This window comes from Mchenga conophoros, linkage group LG2 (genome assembly GCF_057382185.1).
Source record: "Mchenga conophoros isolate Kocher_MC1m ecotype Shallow Benthic linkage group LG2, M_conophoros_male_GT1.1, whole genome shotgun sequence".
NCBI lineage: Eukaryota > Metazoa > Chordata > Actinopteri > Cichliformes > Cichlidae > Mchenga > Mchenga conophoros.
The window spans coordinates 23,117,135-23,134,832 of NC_140527.1; the positions used below are offsets into that span (position 1 = coordinate 23,117,135).

The following is a 17,698-nucleotide window of genomic DNA, read 5'->3' on the forward strand; positions in this document are numbered from 1 at the left end:
TTGTAAAATAAAAATAAACGTATTCCGTGCATGTGCTATTTACCTAGGATCAATACACACCGACACATTCAGTTAGCCTTTTTAAAATGAATACATGTCACAACACCCTTTTGTCCTTTCCTGGTTTAGAGGCAAATCACTCAGTTCCATCAGAATGTATTTATTTTAAATGAGGATGTACAATTATTACATAATGATCATCAGCCATATGATGTCAGGAAGCAAATCTATGTACAACATAATATAAAAAAAAGTGCATTTTGTTAACAGAAAGAAAACTTGGGCACACTGAACCTCAAAGAGGGAGGTAAAAGGTGAAGGGAAGCCTCAACTCCACAGGCAGAAATCACACTTGCTTTAAAACAACCATTCTTCCTCAATCAAATGTACAATATTTATTTTTATGATCATACAGGGTATTTCACAACATTAACCTTAGAAGATACAACTGTGCTAAGTGATAAAACTTATCAGAAAGTCTGTATACTGCATCAGTTTAGTCAACAATGTGTTTAAAGTTCTTCAACAGAGGCCCATACACTACACCCTCGTGATACATTTAAAACATGTTACCCACATACTCTGTTGGCATCCAAGATTAAACAGGACACTCACAAATCAAACATTGCTACCTTTGTAGTTAAATCTATATGGATTAATTACACAGGCAGGTGCAGGACAGTATAGTAACTGATACATCAGCCAACCGAGTGCATGAGACAAGATGAATGCACCAGACTAACATAAGACAAGACCATTGTTCCACATCAGTTTTAGGCCACGTGGCTGCTGTCCATTAGTGTGGGTATGAGGTGGGACTCCAGGTCCAGAAGGCATATAAATGTGCACTGTCAAAGTCAGGGTGAGAAAGGAGGTGGGAGGAGGAGGAGCAAATAGTTTTCCAGCTCTTCTGAAGACAAAGGAGTAAAAAGCAAGGAACGTGGTATTTTCTACTGTGTCCACTGGCAAGCAGAGTTAAACAGGCACTTCTCCCCTTTGTCCCTTTTCCTTCATCTCCCTCTCTTCTGTCCCCGCTCTCTTCTCATTGTTTGACACACGTGGGCCAGTTGAGACCTCCACAAGCAGCAGAGACAATAATGTAAATCACCACCTGAAAAAGAGCACAGACAGAGTTCACTTCCTTCACAACTGCTGCACTAAATAAGGCACAGAGAAGCCAAGCTCAATGCACTACTTGTTTTCATCATCTCGGTGTCTGTACTCACAAGGGCAACCAGCACAATGACTAGAGTCAGCTTGAGGTTCTTCATGCACATGGCTCGTGTAAGGTTACGGCTCGTGGTCTTAAATGTGACTGACTGAAGGAGGAGGAGGAAAAAAAATGTAATCAGTAACAATATCTGTTGTTTAATAGACTGCAGTTGCAGTATATACTTAATGACAAATGTTATGCATCAGAAAATAAGTAGAAGCAACAGAGCCTAATCAGTTGTAGTTAAACTCACTGCATCAACCAGGTTTTCTGTCTTGTCAATCAGCAGCTCCAGCTTTTCTCCTCTCTGAGCTACCAAGTCTGTAAAAAACATGAATGCAAACAGTGAATTTAGTGTGAATACACATAATACAATACATATGAGTAATTCACTAAACACAGCACATCATGCATCGTAAGTGAGGTGGTCGCTCATGATATAACACTTCACTCATTTAAAGTCACACCACACACCAATCAAACATTACAGGTTTTATCTAACTTGGTTTATTAGAGTTTTAGTCAATGTTTTTCCATCTCAGAGCCTTGTTTGTTTATTTATTTATGAATAAATACAAAATGAGGAAATTAAAGAGATGCTCACCTATGTTGCGGACCATGATGCCCTTCAGGTCGTCCACTTGCATCTGAGTCTCAGTGACACGATCGGGTCCACGTGGATCTGAGTGGTGTTTCTGCAAAGAAAAGGAACACGTCACACTTCTTCACGTCTTCTTCCGTTTCTTTTTTTTTTTTTTTCTTCTTCTTCTTTTAAACCACAGAAATATTAGGACATCACAGTGCAGTAACAGGAAACGTTGCTTGGTACATTCAGGCTTTCATCATACACACCATTTGAGCTGCCAGTGTAGAGGAGAACTCGCTGTTCATGGCATAAGGTAGGGCTGTTTGTGCTCGTGAGCCATATGTTGTCTGGAAACGCTTCTTCACTTCACTGAGGAAGGTGAATGCACGTGACCTCTCAAAGTCCTTTAGAAGATGAGAGTCAAATAGATTTATAAGAAGTTGCATACAATAAATTGTGGCTGCCTCAAAACCCTATCTCATCTTTAGCAACAGCAGTAATGCTAGGTTTTCTACAATAACACAGGACATGTGTCCATTTCCTACAGTGGCTGGGTGGTTTATATTTATTTTTATACTAATTCAGGTTCTTAAAATACATTCATAACATCTACAAATGGTCTACTGCAAATCCAAACCCCGACAAAATCATATGACTGTCAAATATATACTTACGTCGTCCGTGATGCACAGGTATATGATTCTGTCATGGCAGATGTAATGAAACAGATAGCTAAAAATAAAGCAGAAGGGTTAATCATTAGATGAGAGGTGTTTTATACAGTAGGGCTGTTTTTCCTACAGTTTTTACAAGGAATGAACTCTGTGGTATTTTATCACATGACACCGCCGTAGGCATTGTCACTAACAGGATGTAAACTGCCAACTGGGGATGACACAGGCCGCACACGCCCTTACCTGCCATGGCTGTATGTCAGTTTGTTGTTCTCTGAGGGAATTTTAGCTAAAATCTGCTCAGTAACTTCCAGGAAGTTACCCCCACACCATGCATGCTTGGCAAGAATAGTGGTTCCTCGAGCCACCACAGCAAACAGGATTGCCATGGCAACAGCTGGGTTTTCACCTTTATTACCACCCTGGAGGTAGAAGGACAAGGAAGGCGAGTTGTTACTGCTGAGCTGGGGGGGGGAAACACCCAAACGATAATGATTAGGGAAGAATAATTCTTGTGAAACAGCCAAAAATAGTTACAGATAACAGGAAGAAGGAAATAAAATGACATGTGAACAGGTGTAACTAAGAAATGCAAATACTACGATTAGAACGCCGTAGGACAATTCCCAATCATGAACAGGTTGTCATGCTAGAGTAAAATGTCAGCTAAAACTAGATGAACCAAAATTTGCGAAACAACAAGCTAGCTAACACTGTTGTTGACCATTAAACCTATATTAGCGTCAGAAAGGTAGTTAGCCACTTGACGCCATGTCGGTTGTTTTTAGCTACTGAGCTAACGTACGTAATAGTCACATAACATCATATTCAGTACCTGGATGTCTCAACGACGATTAAAGTGGCTCATTTAGCGCAAAATTCCCACATTTAAAGACGTTTCAGTTGCTAGTTTGCTAATCCTTTTCGAGTGACTTCTGCCTGCTTCGCAAATCGTCCACACAGGAAACACATTCAAGCGCGTGCTGGGGAGTGTAGTTCCTACCGCATTTCAGGCTCTATGTGCTTAACGTCGTTGTTTCCCTTTTGGAACTACTTTTTTTTTTTACCCCCAGTTACATATTACGTAGTTCCGTCGTCACGTCTTCGTATAAACAACTTGTTATAGAAGGGCCGCGAATTTTGCCCCTGTTACAGTCTTCCAGGCGACTTGAACGCTAGGATAACGCTTTCCCCTGCAGCTAGAGATGTGACAAAACTTACCATTGTTAATTGCTGAACAGGTTAGCTTTTATTAAAATAAATATTTATTAGGTAAGTATTAAAAATAACTATTTGTTTAAGTAAACATGTTATGTTATTAAGCATCCAGGCACAACAATAATATAAAATTTAAGCCATAATCACGCTGCAGAGTAGCCAAACGACGTGTTTGACAAATATTCTACCAACCACAGAGCTGCGTCACTTTAAATGAAAATTATCTGATAATTTGATCATTTATGGCTACAATCATACATATGTTACCAAAACATTGAGGTAAATTCCAGTCGTATTGAACTTTCCTTTGCCTGTCAAACTAGATTCAGGGCTAAAGATCACAGAACTAAACCTTACTCTGTTGACGGATGCAGTGGGAAAGTGAAGCATGGCCGGGGAAGGAGAAAAGAAAGCAGTACTAGAAATGGTAAAAAGCGAAAATCGTGTGTGGTTTGATGGTGTGCGCGGTTGGATGGGTTCGTCTTTATTTTCTCCAGGTCGGATCGATTAACTAAAGAAGCAAATGACAGCGATTTGACCGCCTGTGTGCTCCTCACGTGGGTAGCTAGTGACTAGCAGTAAATAAACTTACACGGCGTTAATCTAACTTAAGTATACGCTAAAATCTGTCTTTTTGAAGCATTACCAGCACCGGAGACAAACAGTAATTTGGAACATGAGGGTACCTACTTGTTTAATTTAGATGCGGATTTGTCTCAGTCCACGGGTACCTAACAGTATCTCCACTAGGGGGCAGTAGTTAAACAGTGTTCATGTCCTATGAAGATAAACGCCATAAGTATTTGGAAAGTGATGTATTTTTCTTAATTTTCCTACCTCAGATGATGTGAAATAAAGATGCCAATTAAGAATGAAATATGAAGCTTCAGGTTTAATTCAAGTGGGGGTTAAAAGTATTGCTTTAACTACCTTGGAAGGGGATAATATGATAAGAGGCGAAGTACCTCATCATCTTTGGTGAAGACAGTGTTGTTGCATGGGCATGTGTGGATGCCGGTATAACTGGATCATTGGTTTTTATTGATGATGTGAGTGCTGATAGAAGGAGCAGGATGTACTGTGAAGCGTACAGGGAGTACTCTCTGCTCAGATTCAGCCAAAGTGCTTTAGAACTGATAAGACGGTGCTTTCAGTGCACCGTCTTATCCGCAGACGGAAAGGAATCCAAGAGTTTCCTAAAGCAAAGACATGAAATATTCCTGAATGGTCAAATCAGAGCTCAGCCCAGCAGAGCATGGTTTTCAGTTACTGATGAAGACAAAACTGAAAGCAGAGAGAGTCACAAACAAACGGCAGCTAAAGACGGCCGCAGTGAAGGCCTGCATGCCTTCGCAGCTGTAAAAATGTGGGTTGTCGTGTAAAAATGGCTGCAATTCTTTGATGGTTTTCCATAAAGAAAGCAAAAACTTGAAAATAATGAAGTTATTAAAAAAAAGACTCTTAAGAGCTAAAAAGTTCCGGCTTACTCTAAACAGCAAACTATTGTTTCTCCTGTTGAGAGTGGATATCCCTAACATGGTCAAGTCAGGCACTTTAAATACGCTCTAGCTGCTCCAGTGCAGATCTTCACTTTGTGAATGGTGGCCAATCAGATGAAGGCTGGCCTAAAAGAAGGAGGAATGGGGTAACATTGTGTGTTTTAGATGTTTGATAAAGTTTATGAGGCCTGAGTTTAAAAATAAGAACATTTACTGTGACCCAAACAAAGAGTCCAATGAGCAAAATATGGAGCTGGAAATGTGCACAGTAGGTCCACTTTTGTTGTTAAAACACTTGAATTAAAGCTCCAAGTCACATCTTGATTTTTCTTTTCTCTTAGATTTCACATCCACTGTGCTGGCGTACAGAGGCAAAAAAATCAAATAAAATCATGTCCTTTCTCAAATACTCTTGGACCCAACTGTGCATGCAATCAGTGTCTGCTTCTATTTGCATCTGTAACTCTGTATGTTTTGAATATTTTGGAAGTGCATAATGAGCGTGAGCGGCTCGCCCACTCACTAATCTCAGAGGAGGAAGCTGGTGTAATGTTTCTCTTCCATGTTGGCTGTGCGATGTTTTAAGAATGGACTTTTTTTGCGTTCTAGGTCCAGGCCGACGGGGCAGATGAGGGCTGTGTGACTTTTGTGCTGCACGACGAGGACCATACGTTAGGGAACTCCCTCAGATACATGATCATGAAGAAGTGAGCGTTTTTGTGTTGGTTTTTTCCCCCTTTGAACTCAGCATGGTCACCGTCGTGTTTTCTTTTTTTCTTTTTATATTTCAAATCGCTTCCCACACATGTGACTTATTTGACATTCAAACTGAAGCTTGACGGCTGTTATCTGTAGTAAGACTCCAGCTAGAAGGGACTTTCCTTGCTTTCCAGCTCATAGACAATAATAAGATAATCATTTTATTTTATGACAGTGTTATCAAAAGGAAGCATGTGATTTCTCCTCTTCCCTGTTTTTGGGGCTCTCTTGTCATCCTGCCAGGAGAGGGTCTGCTAATCTAAAAAAATATAGTCATTACCAGTCTTTTTTTTTTTAAGCAGAACTCTGAGAATGCTCGCAAACCTCAGCTTCATTTTCCCACTTTTCTCTTTTGCCAGCGCGGATGTGGAGTTTTGCGGCTACACCATCACCCATCCGTCAGAGAGCAAGATCAACTTTCGCATTCAGACACGAGGTGAGAGACGTCTCTGTTAATACACACGGCTCCGTATGGCTGTGTTTATTGGTAATAAAGGTTTTCAGGCAGCGTTGCAAGGTAAAAAGGCTGATCACGATATACTGCAAATAATAACACACGCACCCTAATTTTGAGAGCAATAATCACTTGCACCGTTGCCAAAAAAAAAAAATCTGTCATCCGCTTTCACAAAGGATAAGAGCAGCCCTGTCACATGAAAGGACTCGGCGAGACTGAGAAAACAGCTTGTTTTTGTTGTTGAACCAAGTTTCTGGTTGCCTGGAGGTTTCTTTTTTTTCCTTCACGGCTTCAATACAGCTAGACCCGATTACCTTCAAGGCACAAGGAGAAATAAAAAAATATTCCCCCTCTTTTTCACTGCGCTTTCGGCCATCAGATCGCCCTTTGAAATGATCTGTATTTATTTTGGTTGTTAAATTTCTCCACCAAGACCGCAATCACAACGCTGGATTGAGGTCATCTGTGTCAGTTGAGGGGGCCAGGAGGGCCGCAGCATTCTTTTCGTTTGTTTTTTAATGCCACATCTTTTTTTTGGTTAATCGCTTAGATTATCAAAACAAGATAGTCAAGCGCAGCGACATAAAAAATTGACAGCTTGGTTTCAACAGCAGCCAACAAAAGCATATTCAGTTAACGATCAATGACACAACCCTGAATTGTTTCCTTTTTTTGTGCACTTGCACAGTTGCTCATGACGAACATTCATTTCCTATATCCCGGTTTTGTGTTGCTGTATATTTAGTTTAGCATAAGAAAAAGGGAAATATTCTTTTAACCAGGCCTCAGTTCAGTTTTTCCTTTGACTTTTTCAATCAGGTGTTCTATTCATGTTTTAATGTGATTTTATGTAAAGCTGTCCATGTATTAGTTCCCACTTTTACTATTTCTATTCCAGATTTTGGCAAACGTATACGGGGGGGAGTAATTATTAGGTCTCCAGCTGAATATACAAACTTTTTAACAAACAAATAAACTGTCTCTAATTTTATGGCAGCTTTATTTAAATGGAAAGAGACAGAATATCAACCAAACATCCAGAAAAGAATGCATTACATGAAAGTTGTGGGTTGATTTGCTGGTGTTCTGGCTGAGGGAGGGAGGTTCTAGGCCAGAATTTTATGGTACATAGCTTCGCCCTCTGGCCACTCATTGCAGTGAAGTCGTCCTGTACCTTTACCAGAAAAACAGCCCCAAATCATAGTTTTTCCACCTCCATGCTTGACTGTGCGGATGGTGTTCTTTGGGTCAAACTCAGCATTTCTCTTCTTTTAAAACACATCAGGTAGAGTTGGTGAAGCCAGAGAGTTAGATGTTTGTTTCATCTGAACGCAGGCGTTTCTCCCAAACCTTCTCTGAATCATTTAAATGTTCACTGGCAAACTTAAGACAGGCCTTCTTGAGCAGGGAGAGCTTGTGGGTGCTGCAAGATTTCAATCTGTGACTACATAGTGTGTTACCAGTGGTGTACTTGGGGTTTGTGATCCCAGCTGCCATAAGGTCATTGAGAAGCTTTAGCTTGGGGCTTATCCACCGTCTTTTTTTCCCTCACCCATGAGGTAAGATCTTGCACGGAGATTCAAACTGAGGGCGATTGATGGTCATTTTATATTCTCCATTTGTGAATAACTGCACCTTCTCACCAAGCTTGTTCTTGAGGAGGTTGCAATGGAAAAAATTGAAAATATATGTGTTTTATACACGTATTAAGATCAAGACGTCTGTAATTGATTGCAGCCAGAATTATGGCTGGGTTGTACCGAGTCAAATTAGGACTTGCAGCTAACCATTATTTTAGTAGCCGAGTATTCCTTTGATTAATCCATTTATTAATCAAAGGAATCAGATAAAAATAAATAAACATTTTTAAATGTTTTCTTTTGTATCTTTGAAGTCACATCCTACGCATGTGGCTTATTTGACGTACAAAGGGTATGAGTGAAGCTTGACGGCTGTTATCTGTAGTAAGACTCTAACTGGAAGGGACTTTCCTCGCTTTCCAGCTCATAGATAATAATATGATAAACATTTTATTTTATGACAGTGTCATCAAAAGGAAGCATGTGATTTGTCTCTCTTTAAAACACAGGTGTTTTAATGGTAAATGGTCTGTATTTGTATAGCGCTTTACTAGTCCCTAAGGACCCCAAAGCGCTTTACACATCCAGTCATCCACCCATTCACACACACATTCACACACTGGTGATGGCAGCTACATTGTAGCCACAGCCACCCTGGGGCGCACTGACAGAGGCGAGGCTGCCGGACACTGGCGCCACCGGGCCCTCTGACCACCACCAGTAGGCAACGGGTGAAGTGTCTTGCCCAAGGACACAACGACCGAGACTGTCCGAGCTGGGGCTCAAACCGGCAACCTTTCGATTACAAGGCGAACTCCCAACTCTTGAGCCACGAACTGCTCATTGCTTTTAGTAGTTTAAGTGCGTACTATATCTGTCAAAAATTACACACTGGCTCTCGTAGATTAGCAGGAAGAGTTCTGACAGTGTTGTATCACCTGGATGAGCTAGATTTAGTTTGTGTGTGTGTCTGCATGTTTAAGTGTGCTGGTGAACAAGTGAGTACGTGTGACTGGAATGAGGACACGCGAGCATGTCAGCAGTCTCTGTGACAGCGTTTTAGGGCTTCAACGATTCATCGAGTAACTAGATTCTAAAAAAAACAACAACCCTGTTTTGTTTACTTCAATGCTTCGTTTAATGTGCAATTCTGTAACGATCACATGTCACAGTGTAAACACGAGCGTTTCACCGACTAAAAACAGATGACCAGTGATAAGAGCGCACATATCAATAAAAACTGTTGCACAAAGTTGTCCCTGTTTATTGTGGCGCCACAGAAGAGCACGGTGAAGAACGAAGAGGCAGAGCTGTTACCTAAATGCTGAGCTCAGGCGAAGTGAAAGTTGGCTCTTTTTAACGTATGAAACAGAAACGTTTGTTTCCGTGAAGAAAAGGGAACTTTGTAGCTGCTCCCATCCATGTTTTAAACATCAAACATCTACATTAAAGCCACAGAACTTACATTAAAATATGCAGATGAACTGTTAACTTGGTCTGATATGATGTTTAAATCGGGCAGGTTGCTGAAGGCAAGTATAATATACTTTTAGATTAATCTAATTCTACAAAATAATGTTACTAAAGCCCTGAAATAAATATGGTGTAGACTTTAGACTCAGTCCTGCTTGTTGCAGGTATTGCTGCCATATAAAATAGGATCGCTGTTGTGTTATCAATCTGTTTGTTGAAAAACTGCTATTTTCTTCACACAGGTGCTCCTATCTCCTACGTTTCTATTTAAGGTCTTTTTTTAATCATAGATGTGGGCGAAACACTCAGAACAGCCCAGATCAAAGACTTATTACACAAATCCATTTATAACATGGCTGTAATGTGTGTCTTCAGTATCTTCATTAAGATAAAACTACGATAAAATTAGAGACTGTTTATTTCTTTGGAAGTGAACAAACGTAATAATCCCAGCAGGTCATCAAATGATTATTTTCTCAACTGTGTGCAACTCTGAAACAAGCTTTTATTTTATTTTTTTAGCTCTTCTTCCTTTAAGGCACACCTACCTTTAGCTTTCTTCTGATTGGCCGGCCATTGCAAACAAAAGAATTAAACGAGGAGAGTTTTTTAAGCTCATAACAAGAGCTGTGCACCTGAGAAAACCTGTCAAAGACTCAGGAGCACAAAACAACTTTTGGCTTACAGCGATTGCTGGTACATACATGGACCTCATTATTTACAACAGGAGTATCCACCACTGTAAAAGTATATATAACAGGAAATAAGGAACAGCACAGTCAGTCCCCCATATGGTAAATATCCTACAAGGATCAGGTCATGTGACTGTGGGGGAAATGTCCAGGATTCCTTGGTTTTCTTTGGCCCTCGAGTAGTTCTCGCAAAGCTTCGAGGCGTGTTTGGGCTCGTTATTTCTGCAGCAGAATGAATCTTTCCCCATCGAGATGCCGACCAGAGCGCGTAGCGTGCCTACAAGCCATCGTCGGTGAGGGTGCAGTCAGTTCGTTGGCAGAGTTTCTCTGTAGCGCTCACGATGCATCGCTTGCAGGTGTGGCGTTTGTTTCGACACTTGAAATATCAAATTGAGCAAGACAAAACGATCCCACGTTGCAAATGTGGTTGATGCGTGCTTCTCATCTCTTAACAGCGCTGGTGACCCTTGTCAATAATAAATTTGTGTAGAGCGTCCGCTTTTGTGCTCATCATGGGCGCACGATGACTCACAGCGCTAAATGAAACCCAGAGATGAGTGGCTAACAGAGTGCCTACATCTTCTGCGGTTGTTTTTGCTCTGTTTGTGCTGTCGGTGGTGGTTTTCGTCAGAAGTATCTGCTATCTGCTTCAGGGGGAATTCCAGCCGCAGAGCCGCTGCGGAGAGGCCTGAACGAGCTCAGCGATGTTTGTCAACATGTTCTCAACACATTTCAGGTAAGCATGTGTGACTGTTCTGTACACAACATGTGTCTTACATAGAAAAATGACCCGGGGTGCGTTCCAGAAAACAGGTTTGATAAACTCTGAGAATCACCTTGAACTCTTTACTCTGAGACAGGAAAGTCTGAGTTTGTGGTTTCAGCACAGCTGGTCAGAATTGGTTTAATCAGCTCTAATTTAAGCGTGTGCGTGGGGAATGGGGGGGAAAAGCCATCATCAGTGGAGGGCAGATAACTTGTTTTCCCTATTGTGACGGCTCAAGTATAAATGCACGGTCCCTTTGGACCACAGCGATTATCTCGTAAAACACGAATGGAGATGTCATTCGACATGATCCAGTCAATCATCATTTACGCATCCTAAATTTACCTTAATTGATGACAGAGCTGGAATCTTGCAGAAATCCCAGCCTACGGTCATGTCTGCATGTTATCTCCTGATTAACTAAATCAGCCACAGTGCCTTGAGAGCAATCTCCTCGCTAGCTTTATTAGTCTAATTTCATTATAAACAAGCATGCACCTGCCTATACTCATATGATTTCTGAAAATTGAACTTCTATCGACTTGTGATTCGAGCACATAAATGACTGAGGAATAAGTGCTTGAGGCCTCGTGTCATGAGCAGTAAATTCCACAGTTATGGAATCATTTCTTTTTTTCCATTTTGATGAGAGAGGAGGCTTCATGTCCAGCTCGATCTGGGTGGAGCTGCTCCTGCTACTATACACTGAAGCTGTCGCTGAATGTGCCTGCCAGTGATTGGTCAGAACACAGAGACCTAAATTATCCTCCTAGGACCTGGCGTCCACATATGTGGACATCACATTTTGGGTTATTTAGACCAAAATACTCAATTTTGCTCAACAAGGGCCTGATATCCACTTATGAGGACATTATACTGCTACTGTCCTATCGAAATTTTAAACGAATATCCTCATATGTGGATCTCATTTTTTTAGAAACAAAAATCAGGTAAAAAAAAAAATCTGGCAATTCTTTGTTTTTACATTCATCTGGCCCCAATCAGCCCAAATATCAAAGAGAAATCAAAAATGCATGCCGTGGAAGAGTTCGGGTCTTGGGAGGTTAAACCATTAAAGGTAATTAGAGTGGACAGTACTGGACTGATAGGGCAGCGGTGCAGTGATTAGCGCTGTCCCCTCACAGCAGCGAGGTCCTGGGTCTGACCCCGCTGATAGTGAACTGGCTTTTCTTCGTGGAGTTTGCATGGGTTCCTCCAGAGTCCAAAAACATGCATATTAGGCCACTTAGGGATTCTAAATTTGTGTGAATGTCACTGTAAATTGTTCTTTATGTCTTCGTATTGGCTCTACAATAGCCTGCTAACCTGCCAGAGTCTACCCTACGTTTCAGGGTATAGCTGGGATAGGCTCCACTCCCTCCACAACCCTGCATTGGACAAAAGGTTGTGAAAATTGATGGATGGAAGCTGGTTATTGGTTGTTGAGCTGTGGAAGTTTCAGCTTGACCTTTTTGGCTACCTGTTGAAACAAATGCAGCAACACTGTCAACTTCATGCATGCTGAACACCAACTTGTCTGGTTTCCATGAGACTGGACAAGTTGAAGTTCTGAAAACGTGGTTGTTTTTTTTCTTTCTATTTGTTTTCATATGTTCTTTGTTCCTCCACACAACATAAAAGATTTACTAACGCCCACGCAAATTGGTTTTGGCGTTAAAAAATGCACAGTGGTATTTACAAAGAGAGCACAGATTGCACGTAAGAGGTGGGACCTCAAAGACTTTTATGAATGATCTCTGGGAGTTCCTTTATCACAGTGCAAAATATAGAGAGCAGAATATTCAAACCAAGCGTTAGCAGCTGCCAACAATTTCTTCCTACCCCAGGGTCTCTTCCCATCACAGGAGTCCTGCTAGAAGCTGACCTGGTGCTCTCATTTCTAAACTGGGGAAAGCAACAAGAAGCCAACCTGAATTTCCATGCACGTAACAGGACAGAGAAAGAAACCCTGGGCGTTCTAGCAAACAGTAATTTTAAGTGAAAGGACAGTCAGCTGACTTTAATTAAATGTGACACTCCCACATGCTGCCTGAAATCCACCTCTGACGTGGACGTTCTTTAAATTTGTTCCAGGCAAGAGTTAATGAGTTCAAAGAAAGACAAGAGCAACCCATGGAATGAACGCCGTTTGGCACGAGGGACAGCGAGGGAGTCGGAGACACCAGTTCTGCATCCACACCATGAAAATGAGTTACCTGGACATTTCTACTTTTTTTTCTTCGTATTATTTAAATATACATACTAGGGAGCAGGAGGAATGGCAAGTTCTCCGATTCCTGAACACAGTCTGTATCAGTTTCAAACATCTGTGCAGCTTTTGTATTTGTAGTATTTTCAAATTGATTAATGATGATAAATGTGAATACGTTTTGTGTTTATCATTCCCTGAATGCTGGAATGATGATTGAAACAAATATAAAACATTAAACTCTTAAAGACTTTGCGTTTTCCTTTTTGCCATTGATTTCACATTATTATTTTTTTTTTTTTCCTTCATAGGGAGACGGTTTTCACGGATGTCCAGATCTAAATGTTGTTTTTCCCTAGATTGCTCTCATCTGTCCTTTGAAGCTGTGTTTGACGAATGTCCTTATTAGAAGAAGAATGTGGTGTGAAGGACTGCGCCCAGTGCCAAGAATACAGAGGGAAAATATGAGGGGAGTGAAGTGTGAATAACAAGGTTAAAGTTATTTGAGGTTAATCGCATCTCTTCATCAGTCACATGTTCAAGCAAGGCGCGCTCTTCGAGTATGGAAAAGAGTTTGAGGAAAAACAACAACCAGCTGAGAAACAAAGTGTGGAGTAACCTTGTTTCAGGACTGCAGGCATCGTGAGAATGAATTACAATTGTTAGATAATTGCTGTAAATGTCAAAATTTGTCACAAATTTGCCAACATAACCAAAGTACCACAAGTCACCAGAAAAGCATAGTAGGAAAAGGTGAAAAATAAATGAAAATACAATTTAAAGTTGAAACTTTATGGCATCCTTGACATTTTCCAAAGTTGTTTGGTGGCCCAGCGGCTTTGCTAGGCCGATTCTGGTCCCCAGCCTTATCTTTGGCAACCCTAATTTAAAGGGTTACTTTGGCAGGTAAAAGAAGTGAATTTTGTGTGTGGACTTTTCTTTAAAGTTCAAAATTAAGTTGAATCATCCTAGATCAGATGCACCAAAAAAATTTATTTCAGTCTCACCTGCTCACAAAATATTGTTAAAGCAGTATTGAGATTCGTCCATGTGATCTTGAGCAAACTGTGTACGTTCTTCTGGAGAGCAGCGCTCTGTCCTTGAAGCCGTTCCATGCACACGATTGCCGTTCGCCGTTCTCCTGGGGCCTGTTCTTCGTACCTCGCTAAGTAAGTTAGCCGGATTAGATTGTTGACGATTTCGCGTGATCCCGGATCGTTCGGTTCCCCGAAGCTCATCCGGGACTTGCTGTCATAGCAACAGAGCCGTAAGCGTAAACCTGCTCGGGAGCAGGTTTACTTTATGTAAACAGGATTAGATCGCGGCCACGCAGGTATGTCCGCTTCATTTATACGAAAGCAACAGTGATATTCCACCACTGTTTCACCATAAATAAATAACATCAATGTAACTAAAGACAATGCAGCACCTGATCCATTTATTGATTTCACACAGATACATACAGGTCATTTCCTAAAAAAGGGAAATGTACTATTAACATTCTATTACATGTATGTGATTATTGCAGATGTAATTCATATTTCAGAGTAGCAATTGCAAATTACTTTGTGTAATCAAGATGAGAGACCACGGCTATAAAAGCGAAGGTGGATTTGGGAAGCTTGTCGCAGCCATGTCCTGTCCGTATACGCGAGCCACCCTTTGCGGAAGGTGCAAGATTGATAAGGAGAGTCCTCAGAATTCAGCGTATATTGCGGGACAGACAGGATCCTTTAGCTCAGCGCGACAGTGTGCTCATAGAGAGATATCGATTTTCCCGTGAGGATATTATTTACTTAACCAACTTGTTGACGAGGGGGTGCAGGACCACCACCTGTCTTTTTTTTGCTCTGCCCTTTTCTTGGTTGCTGTTATGAACAAACAAACAGAGTATTCCAGGGTCTCTTTCCAAGAGACGAAAAGCAATATAAGTGATAAATATTACCATTCTGTAGAATATTCTTATATTTCACTTTTACCTGTTCCCATGTTCTAGTGGGTCCTGTTGTGGCTCTAATGTGAAAGGGGATATAATATAACATATTATAATATAATATAATGTAATATAATATTGGATAATATAGTGTGATATGATAAATCTACCCTACCGCCTACTGGTGTTGGCCAGAGGGGCCGATGGCGCGATATGGCAGCCTGGCTTCTGTCAGTCTGCCCCAGGGCAGCTGTGGCTACAACTGTAGCTGCCTCCACCAGTGTGTGAATGTGAGAGTGACTGAATAGTGGCATTGTAAAGCGCTTTGGGTGCCTTGAAAAGCGCTATATAAACCCACTCCATTATTATTGTTATTATTAAATTACTTACGAGTTTAATTTGTCAGCAACTTTCTGCCAGCCCTCTCTCCTTGCTTTTGCAGCCTTTGCAGTGTTCCCTTGCGTTCTGATTAAACTCTGAAACTCCTGAAATCCCTCACTCAAGAGTTCTTGCTCTGCTGCCGAAAAATACCGAGCCGAGCGCGCTCCGTCGACATTTTCGCCGACCAATCAGAGGGTTGCCGATCAATGTTTCCACTATCGATGCGTAGCCCCTTTTACGACACCCAGTGATGTCACATTACTGCGTCCAGCTGTACTAATCGTCAACAGCAGGTGTGTTCGGGGAACCGGATTAGCGAGCTCACGGTTAGCGCGATGGTTTGGTCTTGGATGTGTCATTTGATCTTGGATGTAGTGAGCGACGTACGAAGAACGGGCCCCTGATGGTGGAGTCATCAACACAAACATTAGCCAAGAAAGAGAGAGAGAGGCCTGCGACTGTTCCTTTGTGACCTTGATGACTGTAACATGGTTTGCTGTGGGAATGATCTTTGATTGTCAACCTCTCCTTCATAGTTGAACACCATCTGTCTGACTGATTGGACTTGTGGAGTCTGAATTGTTCTGGGATGGTTTTGTAACCTCTTACAGCTGCATGAGCATCAACACCAACTACGATCCACTCCCTCAAATGTGTTTTGTAAAGATCAGCCTTTGATAGATCCCTGTTCCAGTCATGTTGTTGTTGTTGTTCACTTAAAAACATCAAAAACCCACCATCCACGCCCGATTTTCATTCAATGAATTGATAACATGTGTCTCCTAATTTTACCTTTAAATTATCCACTAAATCAAGAAATTCTTAAACTTTTGCCCCATCCCATGTACAGTGGGGCAAAAAAGTATTTAGTCAGCAGTGTTGGGAAGGTTACTTTTAAAATGTATTCCGTTACAGAATACAGAATACATGCCCCAAAATGTATTCTGTAACGTATTCTGAATACCACCTTTTTAAACGGTAACTGTAACGGAATACAGTTACTCATATTTTGTATTCTAAATACGTAACGGCGGTACATGTATTCCGTTACTCCCCAACACTGTTAGTCAGCCACCGATTGTGCAAGTTCCCCCACTTAAAATGATGACAGAGGTCAGTAATTTGCACCAGAGGTACACTTCAACTGTGAGAGACAGAATGTGAAAAAAAAATCCATGAATCCACATGGTAGGATTTGTAAAGAATTTATTCGTAAATCAGGGTGGAAAATAAATATTTGGTCAATAACAAAAATACAACTCAATACTTTGTAACATAACCTTTGTTGGCAATAACAGAGGTCAAACGTTTACTATGCTTGTAGCATTCTGCCTGTTAGCTTAGCACAACAACAACAACGAAAAGGCGCTCTCTCACCCAGGAAACACACAGTCGCAGAAAGTAGTGATGTGCGATACCACTGATTTCCTTTCCGATCCGATACCAAGTAATATTCAGGGTGGTATCGACGATACTGATCCGATACCGATACTTTGTACAAAACGGATTTTATTTATTGTATCTCAAATTATAGCGTCATAATGATTACAGGACATCAGAATACCTTCTTCTTATCACTTAATAATGCAGAGTTCATCATATAGAAATAAAAAAACTAAAGTTGTGTGCTATTTGAACACCTTGCCTGCCTGGAGGACTAAAGGACTCCGTGAGAGACTCTCACCCTAGCAGCACCTGTCCCTCTCCTCCTCTTCAGTTCGCCTCAACATACGCTTGTCATATTTTGTGATATGATTTACTCTGAGGTGTTTGACAAGGTTAGTGATGTTGCCACAACCATACATGCCAACCCTCCCGATTTTTCCGGGAGAATCCCACCTTTCTCCAGATTTTCCACCCGGACAACAAAGTTGAAAAACCATATCGCAGAATTCATAGCGCGGCCCAGCCAATTCCAGTTTCCAACAATGACGGCAGCGACTTAGTTTTAATATCACTCTTATTTCTCTTTCTGGGTCGCAAAAAAACTTTTAACATATTTTCAGGTGAGAATGTAGCTGTGTAAACTTCAAATATCTGAGCCGACCGACACATCGTCTTCAAACCCCCGCGGTCTTTCACCACTCGGGTTAAACATGATGTACAAGTCACTTTGATAACTTAAAAATGTTCTTGTTTGGCTTTTTCAGTGTTTTATTTGTTCGTGAGTAAATCGGTTTGGCTGAGATTAAAGTTATTAGATTAGATTAAATTAAATTAAACTTTATTATTCCCTCGGGAGGGGTTCCTCCGGGGTT

General features: G+C 41.2%; 2 protein-coding genes across 4 annotated transcripts; one reads left to right on the forward strand and one right to left on the reverse strand.

Moving 5' to 3' along the window:
- Positions 1 to 140: 140 nt before the first annotated feature.
- On the reverse strand, positions 141 to 3,566 carry sybl1 (synaptobrevin-like 1). 3 transcript variants are annotated; one of them, XM_085288761.1, is made up of 8 exons: positions 3,477 to 3,566; positions 2,717 to 2,895; positions 2,474 to 2,531; positions 2,066 to 2,203; positions 1,818 to 1,908; positions 1,467 to 1,534; positions 1,227 to 1,319; positions 141 to 1,111 (listed from the first exon to the last, which is right to left on the reverse strand). In XM_085288761.1, the coding sequence occupies exons 2-8, from the start codon at positions 2,860 to 2,862 to the stop codon at positions 1,043 to 1,045; spliced, it is 663 nt and encodes a 220-aa protein (XP_085144887.1). In that variant the 5' UTR covers positions 2,863 to 2,895; positions 3,477 to 3,566; the 3' UTR covers positions 141 to 1,042. The 3 variants fall into 3 exon arrangements, with proteins under 3 accessions (XP_085144887.1, XP_085144869.1, XP_085144878.1); XM_085288743.1 differs by lacking the exon at positions 3,477 to 3,566 and adding an exon at positions 3,309 to 3,469; XM_085288752.1 differs by lacking the exon at positions 3,477 to 3,566 and adding an exon at positions 3,309 to 3,469 and having other exon boundaries at positions 2,717 to 2,937.
- Positions 3,567 to 3,986: 420 nt separating this feature from the next.
- polr1d (RNA polymerase I and III subunit D) lies at positions 3,987 to 13,379 on the forward strand. Its single transcript, XM_085288775.1, has 5 exons — positions 3,987 to 4,118; positions 5,800 to 5,897; positions 6,309 to 6,385; positions 10,805 to 10,887; positions 13,012 to 13,379. The coding sequence occupies exons 1-5, from the start codon at positions 4,080 to 4,082 to the stop codon at positions 13,057 to 13,059; spliced, it is 345 nt and encodes a 114-aa protein (XP_085144901.1). The 5' UTR covers positions 3,987 to 4,079; the 3' UTR covers positions 13,060 to 13,379.
- Positions 13,380 to 17,698: the final 4,319 nt, after the last annotated feature.

Coding starts and splice junctions, on each gene's coding strand:
- sybl1 (XM_085288761.1), bottom strand. CDS start 2,862: ATGGCAATCCTGTTTGCTGTGGTGGCTCGAGGAACCACTATTCTTGCC. Junction 2,532..2,716: donor CTGACATACAGCCATGGCAG/GTAAGGGCGTGT, acceptor CTTTATTTTTAG/CTATCTGTTTCATTACATCT. Junction 1,320..1,466: donor CAGAAAACCTGGTTGATGCA/GTGAGTTTAACT, acceptor CTCCTCCTTCAG/TCAGTCACATTTAAGACCAC.
- polr1d (XM_085288775.1), top strand. CDS start 4,080: ATGGCCGGGGAAGGAGAAAAGAAAGCAGTACTAGAAATG. Junction 5,898..6,308: donor AGATACATGATCATGAAGAA/GTGAGCGTTTTT, acceptor CTCTTTTGCCAG/CGCGGATGTGGAGTTTTGCG. Junction 6,386..10,804: donor CTTTCGCATTCAGACACGAG/GTGAGAGACGTC, acceptor TATCTGCTTCAG/GGGGAATTCCAGCCGCAGAG.